General features: G+C 40.8%; 2 protein-coding genes across 4 annotated transcripts in view; one reads left to right on the top strand and one right to left on the bottom strand.

Annotated features, from left to right (window-relative positions):
* Positions 1-21511, top strand: part of HIGD1A (HIG1 hypoxia inducible domain family member 1A) — a 1051097-nt gene that overhangs the window by 133411 nt on the left and 896175 nt on the right. The gene's annotated exons all lie outside the window — the stretch shown is intronic.
* ABHD5 (abhydrolase domain containing 5, lysophosphatidic acid acyltransferase) overlaps positions 16399-21511 on the bottom strand; it is a 32841-nt gene continuing 27728 nt past the window's right edge. For 2 of the 3 annotated variants that reach the window (XM_050780427.1, XM_050780428.1), the window contains exon 7: positions 16399-21007. In XM_050780427.1, coding sequence (XP_050636384.1) covers positions 20918-21007 — 90 coding nt within the window. In that variant the 3' untranslated portion in view covers positions 16399-20917. The remainder of the gene's footprint in view (positions 21008-21511) is intronic. The other variant, XM_050780429.1, reaches the window with a different exon arrangement.

Here is a 21511-nt window from a genome sequence, read left to right as displayed (position 1 = left end):
GTTAGCCCTGTGACCTCAGTTCTTCAATGGGTCCAAGAAAAGTCACTGATTTTTAGGTTTTTTAGGGGGAAGGGGCTTTTATCTTCTTTGAGGACAGGAGTAACAATTTCCAAGTTCTTTACAGGTTGGAGTTGAAACCAGAAGAGATTTATTTTTCAGGAAGTTTTCAAATTTGAATTAAATTTATTTAATGGTTATAGGACTATTTAACCATTAAAGAAGTTGAATTTGTAATTTAAAAGCTCCCCAAAAAGAAATCTTGCAGGCCCAGATGGTCTCAGTGGATAATTCTACCAAACATTGAATAGTCCGATAGCTTGGTTTTTAAAAAATGCTCCACCTGAGTGACTTGACTCCTTTGTTGTAGATCTAATCTTCTCTTTCCATTACCACACATTTTTCATTGTAAACTAAAATATATTTCTAGTTTGTATGTCTACTTATGTATTTCATATGATCCCAGTACTGATCACTAAAATATGGGTTACAATCATTTTAGCCTTGCACACTTCTTACTTAAGCACCATATTCACTTCATATTTCAGCATATCTCCTTATTCTTCCATTTGAAGCTTTATTTTTCTTTTCTATATCTTTCTCTGTATATTTTGTGGCTTTGCTGATAGAGTTTCAAACACATACAGAAAGAAACAAATGAGCCATTATATCAGTTTAGTTTGAGAGTGCAGCTCTGTTGAATTTTCACCAGCATCAACTTTTTTTAAAAAGTCACTAGTACAGGCCGGGCGCAGGAGCTCATGCCTGTAATCCCAGCATTTTGGGAGGCCGAGGCAGGCAGATCATGAGGTCAGGAGTTTGAAACCAGCCTGGCCAATATGGTGAAATCCCGTCTCTACTAAAAATACAAAAATTACCAGGCGCGGTGGTACACGCCTGTAATCCTAGCTACTCAGGAGGCTGAGGCAGGAGAATTGCTTGAACCTGGGAGGCGGAGGTTGCAGTGAACTGAGATAGCACCACTGTACTCCAGCCTGGGCAAGAGAGCAAGACTCCGTCTCAGAAAAAAAAATAAAGTTAAAAAAGTCACTAGTACAACTCTTAGTCACTTTCCTGCTTTACCATTCAAGGGCTGGTTTCTCTAACAATCTATATATGTCTATGGAGGGCACGATGGTTGCCCTAAATCATAGCTGGTACCATTATTTAAACATTGCACTGGGGATCTGTGAAGGCAGAAGCCGTGTCTTAATCCTGAGCTCCCTGTCTCCCTCTCTGGGCTTTAGCACAGCCAAGCAAAAAAACAAAACAAAACAAACAGAAACCTGGGCATGATTTGGAGCAGTCATTACATTAGCTCTGCCCTAGGGCCAACAAAAATCTTGGGAGGTCCCCAGGCCAGGGTTCCCAAACCAGGCTGTGTATCCAGGTCACCCAGGAAACTTGTCAAATACAGATTCCTGGACTTCGGTCCAAGAGAGTCTAATTCAGAAGACGGGACCTCAGAAGTTTTAACAAGGTCTCAAATGTCATTCTGCTACATTACCAGTTTTAGAAGCCTGCAATCCACTGCATTCCTCCATCTGAGGAAGCTACCTGAGCAGGCTACCTGAACAGGTCTCAGAACTCGCAAAAGGGCTTCTTTTTCTATAGAATTTTTTTTTTTTTTTTTTTTTTTGAGATGGAGTCTTGCTCTGTCGCCAGGCTGGAGTGCAATGGCGTGATCTCTGCTCACTGCAACTTCTGCCTCCCAGGAGATTTTTTTTTTTTTTGAAAAATTATCTTTGGTTACTCTTCCCTGATGGGATTCAATTCATAAACTTTCCTGAGCAACGCACTCAGCTCCTAAGAATACTACAGCCCAATTCAGAGGCTGGAGTCACAACAAGAGATGAGAAGTGTGCTTAAGTTTCTGGGTGAGCAGTGTGAATGCTATTGTGGTATAATGGGTCCCCAGGAACTTTTAAAGCAGCAGGTGGAGATGCTGCTGTATTCACTGGACCTAGGCCTGGGTATTTTGATAGGTGATGCACATGACCCAGCTGAGCAGGCCAGACTTTCCCAAAGCAGTGGCTTTTTACATATCCCACTGATACCTCCCCTTAGGCTCTCACTGACATATCCCTTCTGACTCCAAGTCCATTTCTCCAGCCTTGCCTCATTTAGCGCCCAACTGCGGAGCATGGCACTCCTGTCCCAGTATTTGCTGGGCAAGCTCCCCTGTCCAGAGCAGAACTTCTGATGATGGTTTTTGCCAACAGATAGAGCTTGTCAGAGAAATTAGTTTCCATCTTTTTTTTTTTCTAGTCCGGATCAAATTCACAGAAAGCAGCACCTTCTTCAATCTCTTTTCTGTACTTTGTCCTGCACTTGGTCTGTGGGAGCAGCTGGTGCCCAAAGGTGAACTCAGTTTGATTACAGAATCCTGTTCCCAACTGCTCTAGGAACCCTGGAATGGAGTTCGAAGGAAGTGAGACTTGTGACTGGCTTAGTCGATTCTTAGATGTGTGGTTCTGCCCCAGAGGGCTGTCATTACTTAATGCCAGACCCAGCCACACCCTGCTTCCACGGTGGAGCACTGCTGAATAGGTGCCACGAAGCAGGGAGGCCAAATTCCATGGGGCCAGGTCATTAGGTGGTCTCCCTTCCTCACCCTCTGGGAATAGGATATCACGTGACCCTGCATTCTTCTGATAACCACTGAGAAGTTGATTATCCTGGAGCGTGATACCTTTGGGCAGACAAGTGGCCTTCCCACTTTCCTTTCTGAAGTTATTTCTCAATCTGTCACCCCACCAAAAACCAGAGTCCTAGCACTTAACCATTCCCAGAGAGGACAGTCTAGGTTGCAAGACTTGCTTTCTTTTTATCTCACCCTCAAGACTACAACGTATGATTTTGCAGTCTGTATACTGCACCATTCCAGGGTGACACCATTTATACAGACTGAGATAAATGATAACCTTAATCCTTCTCATTTCTTGTCTCACCCCAAACTCTTCTGACTCATTTACGTCATGTGTCTATACCATAGGTCAGCAAACTCTGACTCACAGGCTGGCCACATGGTTTTGTAAATAAGCTTTTATTGGCATAAAGCCACACCCATTCATTTACATCTGGCTGCTTTTACACTAAAACAGCAGAGTTGAGTAGTTCCATCAGCGTCCCTATTGTCTGCAAAGCCTGAAATACTTACTATCTGACCTTTTACAGAAAATGTGGGCCAACCCCAGCTCTAAATGGAAGGGATCCAGCATCTTTATTCTTTTATTTAGTTGTCCAAAGCCCCAACCTGTTCCATCTGGCCTAGGGCCTCCCCAACGCTCCAAAATCACCAAGGAAGTCAGACACACCTAGATTTGTGATAGGCTTTCATCTCTTTGCAAATCAACCTTTCCAGGCTCTGTCTCCTCATGGGGATAACAGCACCCCTCATGGGGTGTTGCGAGGATCAGCGAAATAGCCTATGAGACCCTCAGCTGGTTATTCAGTACATCTTATGTGTGGGGAAACGGAGGTCTGAGAGGTGATTTCTGACTCCCAGGGTTGTTGAGCAGGTCAGAGGAGAGGGGTCATGAGAATGCAGGTGGCATGCAGCCATCACCCACTCAGTGATCGATGTCTTCGTTTCCTTTCTTTATCTTCTTCCTCTCTCCTTTCCCATCTCCCAACTTACCATCGAGCCTTCTCCCCATCCCAGTGTGAGGATGAGGCCAGGGATCCCTGACAGGCTTGGGAGGTGGACAGGGCATTTTTGACAGATGTTTGTGGTCATAAAGGTCTCCCCGATGGCCGAAGGCTGAAGTTAGGAACATCAACTCTCACCCTGGAAAACCTTCGCACTTCTGAAGGAGTGGCCAAGCCTGGGAGGCCACATTCTCCACCGCAGGCCCTGCCTCCCTCAGACTGTGTCACCTTTATTTGGGTGATGAGCCTCTCTGCCGATGGGGCCCCTCAGGGAAAAGGCTCCAGCTCAGGACGGGCCACAGCTGATCTCAAATCCACAGAACACCCAGGGCTGGCACAGGGGTGGGAACTTCTGTTCTTTGGCCCAGCATCTCAATTCCTTGCCATGGCTCCCATCCCTTGTTCTGAAAAATCCAGAACTAACCCCTCTGAGCTTTATCTGACCACTCAGTAGTGAGAGGATAAGGACACACAAAATAACTACAAGTCCAAAAGTCAGGTGGGAGGAGAACCACTGAGAAGATTGGGTATGGATGAAGCAGTGGAGGGGAGGGGAATGCAGAGTGTTTCATTTTGAACCATAAATCCCAGCACACCAGGTACCAGGTTAGCAAAGCCCTGGCCTTGTCCCTATGGGACAATGAGAGCACCTGCTGTCATTCCCCAGACACTGAGAAAGGCAGGGAGCTGGACCCAGGAGAGCTGCTGAGAGCAGGGAGCTGCCTCCTCTGTCAAGTTTACCAGCATGGTGGGAGGTGGCTGGGGGTACAAAGAGGGGTTTCCAAACCTACCAGAATGCTGGCACCTGCAGTCCAGACATACCTGCTAAGACTGACCTCGGATCATTGCCTTCCCCTGGTCCTGATCTCCATCATACTTCCTAGAGGAGTTGGGACAGAGTGAGCCCTCAGCCCAGACTTCTCTTTATAGTATATAAACAATTATGGCCATTACTTTTAATGGCCAAAACCGCATTTACTTTTGCACCAACCTAATACTTTATCTCCTTTGTGCCCCCAAACTCTTCTCTCCTACAATCAAACATCTTCAGGAATTCTAGGCCTCATTTTAGAAATTCAGCATGATTTGGTTCAATAATTATTCAGTGAGTACTCACGCTGAGCCGGATATGAGCAGGTGCTTCTGTTTAGAGGTTTCAGCATCACATCAAATGCAAACTAGATTTTCTAGAAACTAAAGACTGCACATTTATTCAAATATATCCAGTGCTTCAGTTTAAGACAAGCTTGTCCAACCCATGGCCTGCAGGCCACATTCAGCCCAGGATGACTTTGAATACAGCCCAAAACAAATTTGTAAACCTTCTTAAAGCATTATTAGATTTTTTTGCATTTTTCTTTTAGCTCATCAGCTATCGTTAGTGTTAGTGTATTTTATGTGTGGCCCAGGGAAGCCAAAAGATTGAACATCCCTGGTTTAAGGCTTCCTCTCTGTTTTCACACCTCACCATCCCCCATTTTCATGATGACCTTACATCCTCCAGAAAATTCAAGAAATCCCATACCCATAAGCCCTTCCTTATAAGGTGACTTTCTTGGATCAGGGTCTCTAATAGTAGAGCCTAAGACAAGAATTCTTGTATATTGGGTTTTGGGGGCTCTCAAGAAAAGTGAGGAGAGAGAAATAGGCTGGAGTGAGGGAAAGAGCTAAGTAAGGATGTAATTTCATCTGGAGTCTAACTTAGGCCAGTCCCACAGGTGCCCAGGAACATGAATTGCACCACAGACTGCGTCCCACGTGGAGGCAAGAGGGCAGGCTTTCTACACCCACGTGTCAGTCAATCGTTGGCTGCAGGGGTGTGATCTCTCAGGTGAGGAAGCGCCTGTTTGGCCAAGGGCAATTCTGCAGAGGAAACAGCTATGAGCCACTAGGGGACACCTTCCTGACAGTTGTGGGTAGTTGCACCAGCCCCGTAAAGAGCACCAAGGCATTTACTGATAGCACCCATTCATGGTCATCAGAAAGCATACTGCAGATGGAGAGATCCCTGAATTACTATTCATCCAAGCCCAGCATTCCACAGACAAGAAAACTGGTGCAGACTGGGTGACCTGCCAAGGCCACTCAGCTCATTGGTTGGGGCACTGGGACAAGAATCCAGACTTCCTGGCTCTCAGACATGGTTTTGCGGAATGAGCCCCGAAAAAATAGTAACAGTGTTAATGAATCGATTCTCAATCATGTCATCTTAAAGACATTCTCTGAGGGACCTAACATAATGCAATCACCATCCATGTGCACACAGATTTTAAAATTTACGCCAGGATGGTTGTGAAAATATGTACCCCAAATATGGTTTTTTCCTCGAGTAAAGGACATTTAAAGGGAAGTACTGTACTATATTTACTCCTCAAGAGAGAAATGTGACTCAAATGTAAATTGCTGCTGATGGCAGGACTATGACAACAATCCAGATATGAAAGGCAAACACAAGGGCGTCCTGTGGAAAATTTTCTTCTGGAATGTTTAAGCTGTTGTTTTATCTTTCATGGCACGACATTTTGACCTTTTAATATGCAAAACTGCCAAACCCATTTTACAATGCAAATTAAAAACAACCTGTTAATGGCGCCAAACTGTTTTTTCAAAACTGCTTTTATTTGTAGCAATTCATATGTTCATTCAACACATAGTGATTGATTATATGAGAGCACCTGACACCAGGTACTGACGCTTATGAGCAAGACACCTTGTCAACCATAGGGAGACTGGATGAGGTTTTATATAGCTCAGGCGTATGACCAAGTCTCCCTTGTCTGACAGGCCTTATTATGAATGAGTGTGGTAGTAAGCTCTAAGACGGCCCCCAGGGATCCCAGCCTCCTGGTGCTCACACCCTTGTGAGTTCCCCTACCCCTGAGTGTGGATGACACCTGACTTCCTTCTAACCATCAGAATCCAGCGAAGACCACGGGATGTCACTTCCATGATTACACTGCACAAGGTTGTAACTGCTGTCTTGTTAGACTCTCCACTGCCTTCTTGGTTTACATGTTTGATGAAGGAAGTGGCCATGCTGAGGAGGTTCACATGGAAACAAACTGAAGGTGGCCTTCAGCAGATGGACAGCTACGAACTGAGGACCTCAATCCATCAGGCTGGAGGGAACAAATCCCACCAAGAACCACATGAGCTTGGAAAGCATGTCCTTCCTCACTCAATGAGGAAGCCCAGCAGCCCTGGCCATCGCCTTGACTCCAGCCTTGAGACCCCAGCCCTGGCTACCATCTTGACTGCGGCCATGCAAAGATCTTGAAGCAGAGGACCTAGCTCAGCCATGCTTGAATTCTTGATCCGCAGAAACCATGAGATTATAAATGTGTGTTGCCGTAAGTCACTAATTTTGCAATTACCTTTAAATATTGTGCTTACCTTTACATATTTAAATCCATTTTTTAAAATATAATTTGTTCTAATTAATCAGTATTTAAACATCCCCTGCCCCTGAGTCTAACAAGACTTTAAGCTTGCATTTTACTTTTCTCTTACTTCTTGACCATCTCTTTTATGTTGCTGAAATTATCAAATTTTAATGTGTATGATTTTTAAGTACACATCTCCCTTGTATTCTTTTTGTTTGTTTAAGACACAGATTTTGCTTCCTCGCCCAGGCTGGAGTGCAGTGGTGCAATCTCGGCTCACTGCAACCTCCACCTCCCTGGTTCAAGCGATTGTCCTACCTCAGCCTCCCAATTAGCTGGAATTACAGGCCCATGCCACCTTGCCTGTCTAATTTTTGTATTTTTAGTAGAGACAAGGTTTCATCATGTTGGCCAGGCTGGTCTTGAACTCCTGACCTCAATTCATCCACCCGCCTCGGACTTCCACAGTGCTGGAATTATAGGCATGAGCCACCGTGCCAAGTCCTCCCCTCTATTCTTAATGGTATTCCAAAAATTATTAAGCTTCATAAAGAATATTAAAGACAATTTTTTAAAATGTTTTACTGGGATCATTTTTTGTTTTGTCTTGCACCCACCCCTTTTATTGAATTAAATGCTTTCTTTTTTCCAGGAAAGTTCACGGGTGGAGAGTCTTCTCAGCTACCTGGGCACGTGAGTTGTGCAACTGCACAGGGCTCTGCATTCAGAGGGGTCCCACACTTATTTTAATGCTCTGCAGTTGCCATCTTGAAATTCTTAATTTTTTTTTTTTTTTTTTTTTGAGACAGAGTTTCACTCTTGTTGCCCAGGCTGGAGTGCGATGGCACGATCTCAGCTCATCACAACCTCCGCCTCCTGGGTTCAAGTGATTCTCCTGCCTCAGCCTCCTGAGTAGCTGGGATTACAAGCATGTGCCACCATGTCCAGCTACGTCTGAGTGTTTGCATGTTCAAGAACACTGTTATTTTGTTCTCACTCTTAATGATAGTAAACAGAATATAGAATTCTAAATTCAAAATCATTTTCCTTCATACAAATTTAGAACTTTGTAGACAGTTCTCATTTGGAAGATAAACCATTGAGTGCCAGTCTGTTGAAACTTTCTATGTCTCCTCTGGCAACATGGAGAATTTTCACTTTAGCTTTAGCCAAGGATCCTTGGAATTCTTAGGAGGTTGAAATTATACTAGGTGATATCTGTGTATGAACTTTCTCCCACTATTGCTGCTCACCACCTGGGGCCACAAGGAAATTCACTTTAAAAAAATGGATTAGGGCTGGGTGCAGTGGCTCACGCCTGTCATCCCAGCACTTTGGGAGGCCAAGGTGGGTGGATCACGAGGTCAGGAGATCGAGGCCATCCTGGCTAACACGGTGAAACCCTGTCTCTACTAAAAATACAAAAAATTAGCCGGGCATGACGGCACACACCTGTAGTTCTAGCTACTCAGGAGGCTGAGGCAGAAGAATCGCTTGAACCCAGGACACAGAGGTTGCAGTGAGCCGAGATTGTGCCACTGCACTCCAGCCTGGGTGACAGAGCCAGACTCCGTCTTAAAAAACAAACAAACAGATTAGGCCAAGTGCAGTGGCTCATGCCTGTAATCCCAACATTTTGGGAGGCTGAGACAGGAGAATCATTGAGCCCAAGAGTTCAAGACCAGCCTGGGTAAAATAACAAGACTTCATTTCTCCAAAAAGTAAGAAAAATTAGCCAGATGTGGTGGCATGTGCCTATGATCCTAGCTACTCAGGAGGCTGAGGGAAGATTAAATGATGAGCCTAGGAGTTCAAGGCTGCAGTGAGCTTTGATCGCACCACTGTATTCCAGCCTCAGAGACAGGGGAAGACCCTGTCTCAAAAAAAAAAAAAAAAAAAAAAAAAAAAAAGGATTATTATTTTCTATTCTCCATTAAAACAAATCAAAACAAAAAAACCTTAAAGTCTCTCTTTCTGTACTATCTATTAGATGGAAGATAGATCCAGGAAGTCCAAAGTCTCTCACTAGTGTTTTGCATATTTTCTACTTAGTCAGCAAGGTTTCCTTGACTTTCCCTTCCAGATTACCTCTCCAGGTATAACTGCTCTCATCAGCCAAGAGTATTCCTTAGGAGAAGGCTGGTGTGAACTAGTTAGCAGCCAACACCAAGAGAAGCTGGCCCAGCAAAGGCCATCCAGGTGGGGCACCAATAGCATTGCTCCAATAAGTTAACTGAGCCTTCGGTTCCTCCTCTGCGAAATAAGTGTACCTTTCCCATTGAGTTGTTAGAAGGATTAAATGAAAGATTGTTCCAAAGCTCCAAGCATGCAATAAGTGTTCCATAAATGTCATTTCTTATAAAAGATGAACAGAATTTAATCACCAGCTTCTAAGTCTTTCATTTCAAATGCCACCTCCTGCTTCAGCTTTCCTGATCTCCCAGGCCAGATGCAATCTCTCTCCCTCTGCAACAATACAATATGTTTACTTTGCAGTATAGTTAACAAGAGCACACAAAGGAACTATAGACAGAAATAGACTCCTAAATAGCTTATGATCCAGTAGAAAGGAGTCTACACCTTACTAATTTTCATTTCTGGAATCCCTGTAGCATGGAATACAGTGCTGGCCTATACTAACATTTATTTGAGCCCCTCTATCATACAGCAACTTGTAATCATTCTGAACGTATCTTCTGTCTGGCTAAGGCACTGGTAGCTTTGTGATATCTCAAAATTTGGCTAGACAAATTATCTACCTTTGTCAACCAAAGATCCTGCCCACTCCAACACACGGCAGGCCAACCCTACACTATTATTGACATTTGGCAACACTATGAAGAAAGAAATACAAATAAAAAGAACTCTAAAGGGAATATTTTGGTTCCAGTGTCCTGGCTGACTACTCATTAGCTGTATGATCCTGGGCAAGTCACTTAACCTCTCTGGGCTTCATTTTCCTCTTTGGTAAAATGAAGATGGTTTTTGGAGATATATCTCAAATCTACTCAGTCCTATCCCTCACTCTCCCCATAAATGCATGCTACCCTTAGGATGAAATCCAAAATCTTATAAGGCACAAAGAACAGATGGTAAGGATGAAATATTTGTGGCGCCTTTTGTAAAAGTGCTGTGCTTTCCCTGTCATCGTCTGCGGGATGTCGTTGTCCTCCAATCATCCAAGATGACCTCCTTTCCACTTCTCACACATCAAGCTCCCCGTCGTATATTCTCTGCCAACCTCACCACGAGGTCGCTACTATTACGCATCCTTTCGGGGAGGAGAACTACTGCTTTCCTCCCTTTATTGGGGAGGAGAACTACTGCTTTTCCACAAGGATGGATCTCCTGGGAGCTCTGTCTCAGGCTGTTATGGTTACAGTCACCACAAACACTTTAAAAGTTCATATTTGAAAATATACCAGCTTATTCTTTGTTACTCCTTGCTAAGTCTCTCTCCCAGCAAACATGTTAGAAACCAGGAAATCCTTACTTTTACATGGGATTCTAATCCACTCAGCAGATTAAAAAGAGCAATTTGGAAGTGAAGTGATTAATTGCTGAGGGAGGGCCTCTGAGTCTTTCTGGCAACCAGGAAGTGCGCAGGCTTTACGTGTAAGGCTCATTGGTGTCCACTCTGGGCGCTCAGGCCTTGTTCTTTCTTCCTTAGTTCTCAGATCTATTTCTGTTAGTGGAGGTTGCTTAATAGGTATGTGTGTGATACCAGATTTACTTAATGGTTGGCTCCTGTCCCCACAGTCAAAGATTAATGAATGATGAGGCAGACATCGCAGTGGTAATTAACAGTCACAGAACAGTGATGCTCAGAATTCCAGGTCCCACTTCATCAGTCTCTGGGTAGTAAATAAATCCCTTACTCATGTCATCTCATTATTTCCAAATTCCTCCTTTATCATTTTTTGGAGAGCGGAGGTGTGGAGGAAGCATATCAGGAACATCACCTCTTAAACAGTTATTTATGGGTTAGCTTTAGGGAACCATGAATAGTTTTCATCAGCAAAGTAGAAGTTTAAAAACACTCATCACTCAAGATTGTTGCTCACTTGATCATCACTCTTATCCTGTAGTTGGTGCCCTGGTGTTTTGAGTGATGCAGAATATTAGGGTACTTTACTATGTGAATTTGTTAGAACACTAATTTTCCCAATTTAAGAGAATTTGGCATTTTTCAAGAATTTTGCCATGTTGCTTTTTTTCAGCACAGCACTAGGGCTATTAGATTACAATGAACCGGCATGACTCCAACCATAAACATGAATTCAATCCCAGAGAGGACCGAGCCCTCAGGAACAATGGGCCAACAAAATGTTGCAAGCTCTGGAGCCACTGGTAGGCAGAGCAAGGCCTGTGAGGTCAGCAAAAGTCAGAGAAGGGCTTACAAGGAAGCTGTTTCATAGATGAGACAGAAATGGTGGTTTCCAGACAAGATGCTGATAGCAAACAACATTTTCATTCCAGCCACATTTGGGGCCTCATTCTTTAAAAGTAATACAAATACGACTGGGCGCGGTGGCTCACACCTGTAGTACCAGCACTTTGGGAGGCCGAGGCGGGCTGATTACCTGAGGTCAGGAGTTCAAGACCAGCCTGACCAACATGGTGAAACCCTGTTTCTACTAAAAATACAAAAATTAGCCAGGCATGGTGGCGCATGCCTGTAATCCCAGCTACTAGGGAGGCAGAAGCAGAACTGCTTGAACCCAGGAGCCGGAGGTTGCAGTGAGCTGAGATTGTGCACTGCACTCCAGCCTGGGCAACAAGAGTGAAACTCCGTCTCAAAAAAAAAAAAAAATAGCAGTACAAATACAACACCATTTTTTCCTGCATTGGCTAATTCTCATTTACATTTCTAGAGTAAAGTGAAATATCTATAGATTGCTAGATGTGGCCACAGAAGGCTGATGGTAGGGTAAAGTACAGAAATAAAATGTAAGCATTCTTTCAGCATGGTAAACTTCCACCTAGCCAAGTCTTGAGGGACACTGGGAAAAGACTGATTCTCAAAGTCTGTGATCCAAGAGTTCTGCTTCCAGTACAGTAGAATAAGGTCCAGTGGGGACTAACCCACCTGCTGATAACTATAAAGTGGCCAATATCAAGAAACAACCACCTGAAGACACTAGAGAATGAACACAAGTAAAGAGATTCAGGAAGCGAGTTCACATTTGAAATAGAGACCAGCATTTTTACAGCTTTCAGTCTGAGGGAAGGCAACTCAGGGTTACAAGGTGGGCAGAGCTGTGGCAGAAAACCAACAGCCCTCTGGCTTCAAGAACCAGAATGCAGAGTTCAGGGCAGCCACAACCACTGCAAAATGAGGGAGGAGTCCTGGAAAGGAGAGCCAGAGAGGGCACCCCAAAATCTGGATATTATCTCTCCCCAAATTTCTGCAGCTAAGGATAAAGTATTAATAATTAAACTGAGAGTTCAAGTGCCACCAAAAGACAGCATATGTAGTTAATGTCCAACCAAATGAACTGCCCGATAAACCACAAAACAAAAAAATTGAACACTCCTGTGTCAGATATTGAGGGTGGGAGTGCTTGTTAAAATGTAGATTCCCAGGCCCCACCCACAGATCTGCAGAATTAGAATCTCTTGGGGGTAGTGCCTCAAGTCTGTATTTGCAACAAGCAGCCTTGATGACTCAGGCACACCAGAGTTTGAGCCTCAGTGCTCTGTGAGTTGGCACAATCCACATCTCATGCTCAGATGTTTGCCGAAACAAGCTGCACTTGAGGGCGTGGTGTTCTGAATGGCTGTCAGTTGCTGGCATCTTTGGTGCTGGCCAAGTGAAGCTAAGAGGTCATTCTGCAACACAAAGATGCTCCCTCCTTCAGGTCATCACTGAAACTTTGATAAGGAAGAGGCCACACAGACAGGACAGCTGTCCCTCAGAAGTCTCCTGCAGGCCAGCACGAGAGTCCAGTCCTTTCATGGTGTTATCCTCAATGCCTGGCTTCCCTCCTCTGCCATCTTTTTCTCTCCATATCCCCTGACCCTGGTGCCCCTCCCACCCCATGGAAAACAGCATTTTCAAGTCTTGAACAGACATATGTTAAAGATCGTTGGGACATTCATAAGTCCCAACAGAAATATAGTAAGCTGGTTGGCACAGGAAGGTGAAATACCAGTCATTCGTGTCTGGTATCTTGGTCTTAACATTTCATCATTTCCATTGCTGTGATTTCCAATTATAAAAATATTCGCAAGTTAAAAACTAGGAAACAGCCCTTAATGAACCTGATAAACAATGCACTTGTTTCCCACCCTGGTCATCGTGACTAATATTTCTATTTCTTTGAAGGAGGAGACAGGCCAGTTATTCAGGTTTTCAGACCTGTCCTGGAGACACTGTCCAGAATCATACAATGTGGCAAACCAGCTTAAGAACGCTCAGCCTTCACATCTGTTAGCCAAGTGACTCCTCTCTCAGATGAATACAATATTTTAATTTTTTAAAAAGTAGGATTGGGTTATTCTAAATCTTCAAACAATAGGCACCTCATGGAAATCTTTTAATCTTTAAGTGAACATACAGAACATTTTTTAAGGATTAAAATACATGGTAGAATAACATTTCTTATTCATGTCACTTAGAAAACTACTTGGTAAGAATGTTTTAAATTTTTAAATCTTGGAGCTAATCTAATTAAGCCAAGCTACAGACAACAAACAGGCAAATAAATGCTAACTAGTTCTAACTTAATATAACATTTTCAAAAATTAAGGAATGATTTTAGAGAAAACAGCAGAAGAGATATAATGGTGCATATGAGATGGCAAGAGATAGAGAGGCAAAGCTTAATATACAGAGAGAGAGAGAGAGAGAAGTATATATTCTAATTCAGTTGCCCCTTTCAACAAGTTTAAGAAAGAGGACAAATAAAAAGGGCAGTTTTGTATTGGGACTGTGTTTCTTAGTTAGGGAGAACAGACAGACCAGTTACAGCTTTACAGCTCTATTTCCAGTACTTAAATTACGGAGACTCACAACCTGCCATACATTCAACACCTGTCCCACTTCCCCTAATCTGGATCTGCACATCCACACACAGACAACAGCACAGTAAGACCTTTTAGTTATTTTCCTATTTCATACTAACCAAGATTTTTCTATATTTTACAGTTTTCATTAAAATATAATGAATATATAAGGATCCAACATTTACAAAAGCATATCCAACAGGAAGAACTGTCCTTCTCCAAAGCTAACCACTGTTGACAAACCCATGTACATATTTATCCTCCTCAAAATGTCTATACATATATATGGGCGTGTGTGTAAGTACATCTTTATATAACTTTGTAGACACACTATTCTGTATGCATGTATATATTTACATATGTGTGTGTATACAAGAATATTCTGCATTTTGGTAGTTTTGTTTTCCATTAAAGATATTTTGGAAATTTTCCACATTGCCACTTACATAGAGATCTACCTCAATCTTTAAGGCTGCATAGTACTCCAGCATATGAATGTAGCATAATTTAATTAGTTATATGTTTGATTGGTGACTTCTAATATTACCATATTGCAATGAACATCTTGTGGATGCCTTTGCATATTGAAGCTGGAGTATCTGTGGGATAGAAACTTGGAAACAAAATTGCTGTTGTGAAGCACTTACAATTTTGCCATATACAGTACTGTGAAAAGACTTGTCAAAGGGGTTGTACCTATTACAGCCCACTAACAGTATATGAGAGTTCCTATTTGCCCTTAGCCTTGCTGATACATCACCCCAACCGTGCTCGCTTGCACCATGTTTTCCCCCTCTTTCTGCTGGGTTATTCACAAGGGTTCCCTCCAGCTATTACCTACTTTCTATTTTCTTTATGCCTAGAAAGAGTTATCCATACTGGCTTTATCTAATCTCTTTTCCTATTTTTTATTCTTTAAATTTCTACTATGGAAATTCTAAACATGTATAAAAGTAGAGGAAACAGAATAGACCCTACATAAGCTCCTATGTGTCTGTCACCCAGCATCAACATAACATTCTGCTCATTTTATCTATTTTCTGACAACTGACTTTTTCTCCTGGAGTATTTCCAGGTAAATCCTAGTTAAAATCTCAACCATGAATACTACACCATGTACCTCTAAAGGTAAGGTTTTTTTTGTTTTTTGTTTTTTTTTTAAATAAAAGTCACTATACTTTCACCCAACAAAATTAATAATTCTTTAATATCTGATACTCAGTCCATTATAAACTCTTCTCTAATTGCTTCAAAAATGTCTTTTTATAAAGTATCCAAACAAGGTCAAATAAGTATCCAAACAAGGTCCTTTAAGTTTCTCTAAGTCTTAAAGTCCTACTAACACTTTTATTTTGCAGCTTCAATTTGTTGAAGAAACTGGAATTTTTGTCCCATGGAATTTCCCATGGGAGGGATTCTAGATTTAGCATATTAATGTGCTTTTCAATATCCTGTGTGTTTTTATTTATCATTAGATGTAGAGGCTTGATTAGATTCAGGTTCAATTTCATTTGTTTTAGGCAGTAATTCATCATAATTCAACATGGTATGTTGGGTTCTTGCTATTGCAACATAACAGAAGCATGTCTCATTGTTCCTTTTTCAGTAATACTAAGATTGAACATCGGGTTCAGATGTTATGAACCTGAGCCATCCAATAAATGCTTCTCATCAACTTTTTATTTCATGCTTTTAGCAGCTGGATCTGTTACTTCATTAGAGATGGCAAAATGGTGATTTCCTAATCTTATCATTCCTCTCCTATTTACCTATGATTCTTACATGAAGAAGTTTCCCTTATCAGGGTAATGTGATACACAAAGAAGTTGGGATAAATGATTCATTTTTCCCGTGAGCAATTTTCAAAATATTGAATTGGTGCCCTAGTAACCTCCAAAAGTGACCAATTAGTTTTTTAAATAGCATCATGATCTCATGTTTCAACCCATTACTCTTTCCGATGCTCACATTAACCCATCTTTGGCCAATGGAAACCCCTTCAGGTTAGCTCCTGGGTCCTTTTGACACAACCTTACTCTGACTGCTGACACAAAATATTCCAGACTTATCTTGTCCTTTGTCTGCCCCCTTTTAGTGGAATAGTCTGGGTGTGAGGGTGGGTCTTACTATTGAGCTGTGATTATTTCTAGGCCTTTTCAGTGAACAAAGCTATGCAATATGTGTTTTTCAGAAATAAAATCATGATTCTTTATTATATTCTTATGTCTCTTTTCTCCTCCGCTGAAAATCTTGGCCCTTGATTCCAATGACACAAGTAAATATTTGCTTTAACACATATAAATACTCAAATGATACTACCAATATCATTGCTAAAAAAGAAAAACAAAAAACTATTGAATGCAGTTTAAGATTTATTTGTGGTTGTTTGGTCTATAGGATATATTTCACTAGCAAAGTATAGACAAAATACTAGGCTTTCAAGTCACTTGAAGTAATTCTTCTGTGGGTCTATACCACCAACTTGACAGACTGTTAAGTTTGTTTTAGTTTTAAGAGTTGCCTTTTCAAAAAAATGTTTATTATATAAATCATTGACAGGGCCTCAAAGTAAAAGGTATGTAAGATACAGAAATAGTTGCCATCCTTGTCTAGCTCCCTACCACCACTAATAAGGGGATTATTTTAGTAGTTATTGGTATAACTAATCCTTCTATTGCTTTACAAGAAAAGCAAATACATTATATTTTTTCCATTTGTCTCTTCGTTATACAACAGATAGCACACCATACATTCTCTTCTGTACTTTACATTTTTCATTTCCTATATTCTGGAGATTTCTCCAGACCAGAAGTACAAAAATAGTTCACAGTCCTTTCTACAGCTGTGTAGTATTCCATTGTATAGATATACCCTAGTTCCTTCCATCAATTCCCTATCAATGGAGATTTGGTTGGCTTCCAGTCTGTAGCCATTAGAAACAGTGCTGTAATCAAGACCTTTGTGCACATACCATTTCATATTCTTGCAAGTGCATCTCATATGGATTCTTAGAACTGGGTCTGCCAGGTTGAAGGATATACTCGTTTAATTTTGCTAGTTAACGAATACCATCCATAGGGATTTGTACTTTTTGGAGTGCCTGTTTCCCTACTGACTCAACAGAGTGCATTGCCTAACTTGGATTTTCCCCAATCTGACAGGTAAGAAAGGTATTTCCATTATTTTATTTTATTTTGCATTTGTCTTTTTACGCATATCCTCATATGTTTAAAGGCCATTTGCATTTTATTTTCTGTGAACTGTTCATATCTTTTTGCCTAATCTTCAGGTTCTTCTCAAAGTTTAAAATTCTTCATATGTGGGGCTACAATTAGCCCTCTGTGATAAATGCTGCAAATATTTTCAGCTATCCAAAAAAATCTTTCTTCTTCTCTGTCACCCAGGCTGCAGTGCAGTGGCTTACTGCATCCTCAAACTCCTGGGCTCACAGTCCTCCCACCTCAGCCTCCCAAGCAGGTGGAACCCAGCCCAGGTACTTAAATTTTTTTTTTTTGTAGAACCAGTCCTACTAGGTTGCCCAGGTTGGTTCTGAATTCCTGGTCTCAAGCAGTCCTTCTGCCTCAGCCTCTCAAAATGCTGGAATTACAGGGATGAGCCACTGCATCTGGCTGAAAATTCTTCTATAGACTTTTCTTTTTATTGCTTCTGAATTTTCAGTCCTAAGAAAGTTTTTCTGTCAGATTATACAACAATTCACCGATGTTTTCTTCTAGTTAGAAAGAGGGTTTCATTTTAAACACTGGGTCTTTGATCTATTCAGATTTTGTCCTGTGTACCCTGTGAGAAATCGATTCAATTTTATTTTTTTTCCAGATGGTTAACCACACTTGTCTCAACACCATTTTTAAAGCCTTTTTCTCTGAATGAGATGCTTCCTTTATCATGTACTAAATTCCTAGACTTTCTCATATTGTAAACATTATGTTATAATATTTAATAGAGTTATCCCTCCTTCCACATTGTTCCTTTCTAGGCATCTCCCAGCTATTTTTGTTTATTCTTTCCAGTACCTTGGTATAAGGAAAAACTTCTTGTTTTATTGAAATCAGGTATGGCCCTTTAAATATAAATATATATTATATATATGAATGAAGACATTTCAAAAGTGTTCTGCAAATCATATTCTAAAACCAACTTTAGGCAACTTTTTTGTTGGAATATTAGTCTTAGAAAAAAAAAGAAGAAAACAGAAATCATCTCAAGGGAATGCATGGACACAGGTAAAGCCATGTATGGCAGCCACAACACCCAGAGTAGCCTTCCCTAAGAACAGCAGCAGCATTTACTGAACATTCACTGGATCCATGGTCCTGTAGTTAACTATTATACAGAGACTGGTCCATACAAAAGACTTAAGAAAATACACAGCTGTCTTATAGTGACTATCACAGGAAAATTTATTCTGTAAAATAAAAGTACGCTGTGCATAAGTAGGCAAAGATCAAATGCTGTAATAGATTTTTAAGAAAACATTTAGCACCCATTATATTTTTTTAAATGTGAGGATTGTGAACTTCCCTTCTAGCTCAATCTTCACAAAATTACATATACTACACCTCAGGGTAAAATCTAACTTTAAAAAGAGTTACAACATCTTTCATATAAAGCAAATTCAGTCTGTAGGAAAATAAAGTATCACTTGATATTCGGGTATATCTTTTTCTTGAATCACTTGGTACATCTGTGGCCAGAAACTCCATTCATTAAGTAAACCAAGGAACTTCTTCCTTCCAAGGGCTGGGACCAAATTTCCTGTGCAAAAACCTTCCTGTATAAGTGAAACCTGTCATTCTCCCAGCAAAGGATAATTGAGATTAGAGAGTGTGTAAAACAAAAAAACAAAAATATTACCCAAATTATTTGTACCACATACAGGTTTGAAACTTGGCCATCCAAGATACTAACTAAAAAGACTATTATTGGCTGGGCACGGTGGCTCAGTGAGCCTGTAATTCCAGCACTTTGGGAGGCCAAGGCGGGTAGATCACAAGGTCAGGAGATCGAGACCATCCTGGCTAACACGGTGAAACCCCGTCTCTATTAAAAACACAAAAAAAATTAGCTGGGCGTGGTGGTGGCGGGTGCCTGTAGTCCCAGCTACTTGGGAGGGTGAGGCAGGAGAATGGCGTGAACCTGGGAGGCGGAGTGTGCAGTGAGCCAAGATTGTGCCACTGCACTCCAGCCTGGGCGACAGAGCGAGACTCCATTTCAAAAAAAAAGACTATTATTGTTCTTAAGGTAGAGAAATCAGACAATACATCTTGGCGCTCATGCTGCCTTCCTACACTAACCTAGTTAATCTGACAAGTGAGACAAATTGTTCATTGGGAAGATGTTTATATCATGCTTCAGTATAATTTGTCTATTCTTTTGTAGGGGAGAAATGTTGAAAACAGAACATTCAGTCTTTCTGGCAGTTAATCAACAGTGATACAACCTTACATTTCCTAACAACTACAAATTCCCTAATTAACCATTTTTAAAATGCAATAACAAAGCCATTAAACCACTATTTGCTCTAGTTCACTGTTTTTATTTACATAGCTACCTTTCTCCTGGACAAGCAATGTTAGCCAAAGATGCCTTCTTGATGACAATCCTATTCAATTTTTATTTATTTTTTTGGTGAAGGGTTTTCTCAGCAGCCAGTTACCACATGGAGCTTTTTCACAGTTTCAAAGAAGTTTTCCTCATTTTAAAACTGCAAGAAAATTCTACACTTGATGGTAGTTCCTAAAAAAATAGTTCAATCAACCTTTTAGAATTTTTGTAATATAACTTCAAGTATGTAATGATTTAATTAACACAATACTCTTAATAAACAACAACAAACCCAAGTGCTAGCTCATTTCTGGTGCCATGAGACATAATAGCACCACCTGTTTTTCTATTTTAGTGGTTAAAATGTATGCATTTTTAGCACCCATCTACAAAAGTTAGATGTTAATAAAAATATGACATTACTCAGCTTACTAGGAAGTAACAGTCTTAATATCCCCTTAAGTGAAGAAATTTGTATCATTTGCTGTATCCTGGGTCATGGAAAAGAATAGTATGAAAGGGAGAAACAAAGAACAGCCTTTTAGCTAAGGCTTTTCAGTACCTGAATCACTGAAGTATTGAAGTCATGTTCCTTGGAAGTGTAGAATCATACCACACATAGGAGGTTCCAAGGAGTTATGTTGTTATACACTGTGTATGTCAGGATAGACCACATTTAAAATGCTGAACATGGCTTAGCAGCCTTAAATATAAAAAAGAGGTAAACTAGAAAAAGTAATGATAGTGATCAACTCCCATCCTTTAACCAAAACTCTGCCTTGTCGCTCCATTTCAAAAACAAAGTGAAATATTCTAAACAACTGACAGATTTTTTTACATAAAAACACATTGAATTTAGATTAATATCAGTCATCAGACACAATAAATACATGATGGGGAAGACAAAGAAAATAAAGTGCACCTTTACAGTGTAAGAGACTCAGAAATCACTTCCTAAATTGGCAATATAGATTGCAATATAAAAAGTAACTGATTAGCAAAATTAGATTAAAAATTTTTCAGCTGAAAAATTAGTTTTTCAGTACATGAGAGGGACAAATAACCTTTTATTTAAAGGTATTAAATTTAGAGACTTGTATATTTTAATTTTGTGTAGGAGAAAGGAAAGCCATTCTTCTAGAAGGCACTAACTGGTTTAAATGTGCGAGTGAATTCCTAAAGAAAACATGTGCAAAGTATAGTCAAGAAGTCTGCCTGGTTCTTGTGTTGCATTCATTACTCTTCAGCATATACTATGAATTATTGCTGAACAACTGTATCAGTAACCAGGTTTTCCCATCAGAGCTTCAGTGTGTTCAGTCCACAGTGTCGCAGATCTCCTTTACTTTCTGGTTGAATTCTTCTGGTTGATCTGCATATACATAATGTCCTGCCCCAAGAATAGCCTGGATAAGGAAAAGCATTCAGGTGGTTAGTGAGTAAAAGCATTTAATAAAACACAATGATATATAAGCAAAGACACTTAGTAATAAAAGTGAGAGCCACTATATTTAAATAAAACACATGATAAAAAATAACAATAATCTATAGTGACTATTAAGTATATCCATTAAAAGGATCTGAGAATAGAAAAATCTACTGAATTGAACCTACATACAATTTTAATACGCAAAAAACACTAAATTGACCACTAATAAAAGTGCCAATAGAGAAACTGAAAAAAGTGAGACTGTGCTGCCTTGTGAGGTGGGAATTACTTTAAGAGCTACTGGACCAGTCCCTCTGTCCATCTCTCTTAATGCTGTGGCTCTAGGGACAGGAAAAGTCACTCAGAAAGGTGGTTCATGGTTTGGACATGAAGATGTATGCAGGCCAAACCCTGCACCCAACACATGTGGTATCAGGTCCCTGACTGAGGCTGCAGGTATAGCTTAGATGACCTGTAACAC

This window comes from Macaca thibetana, chromosome 2 (assembly GCF_024542745.1).
Source record: "Macaca thibetana thibetana isolate TM-01 chromosome 2, ASM2454274v1, whole genome shotgun sequence".
Lineage (NCBI taxonomy): Eukaryota > Metazoa > Chordata > Mammalia > Primates > Cercopithecidae > Macaca > Macaca thibetana.
The sequence above is the reverse complement of the archived record's forward strand: the minus strand, read 5'-3'. Positions and strand labels throughout refer to the sequence as shown.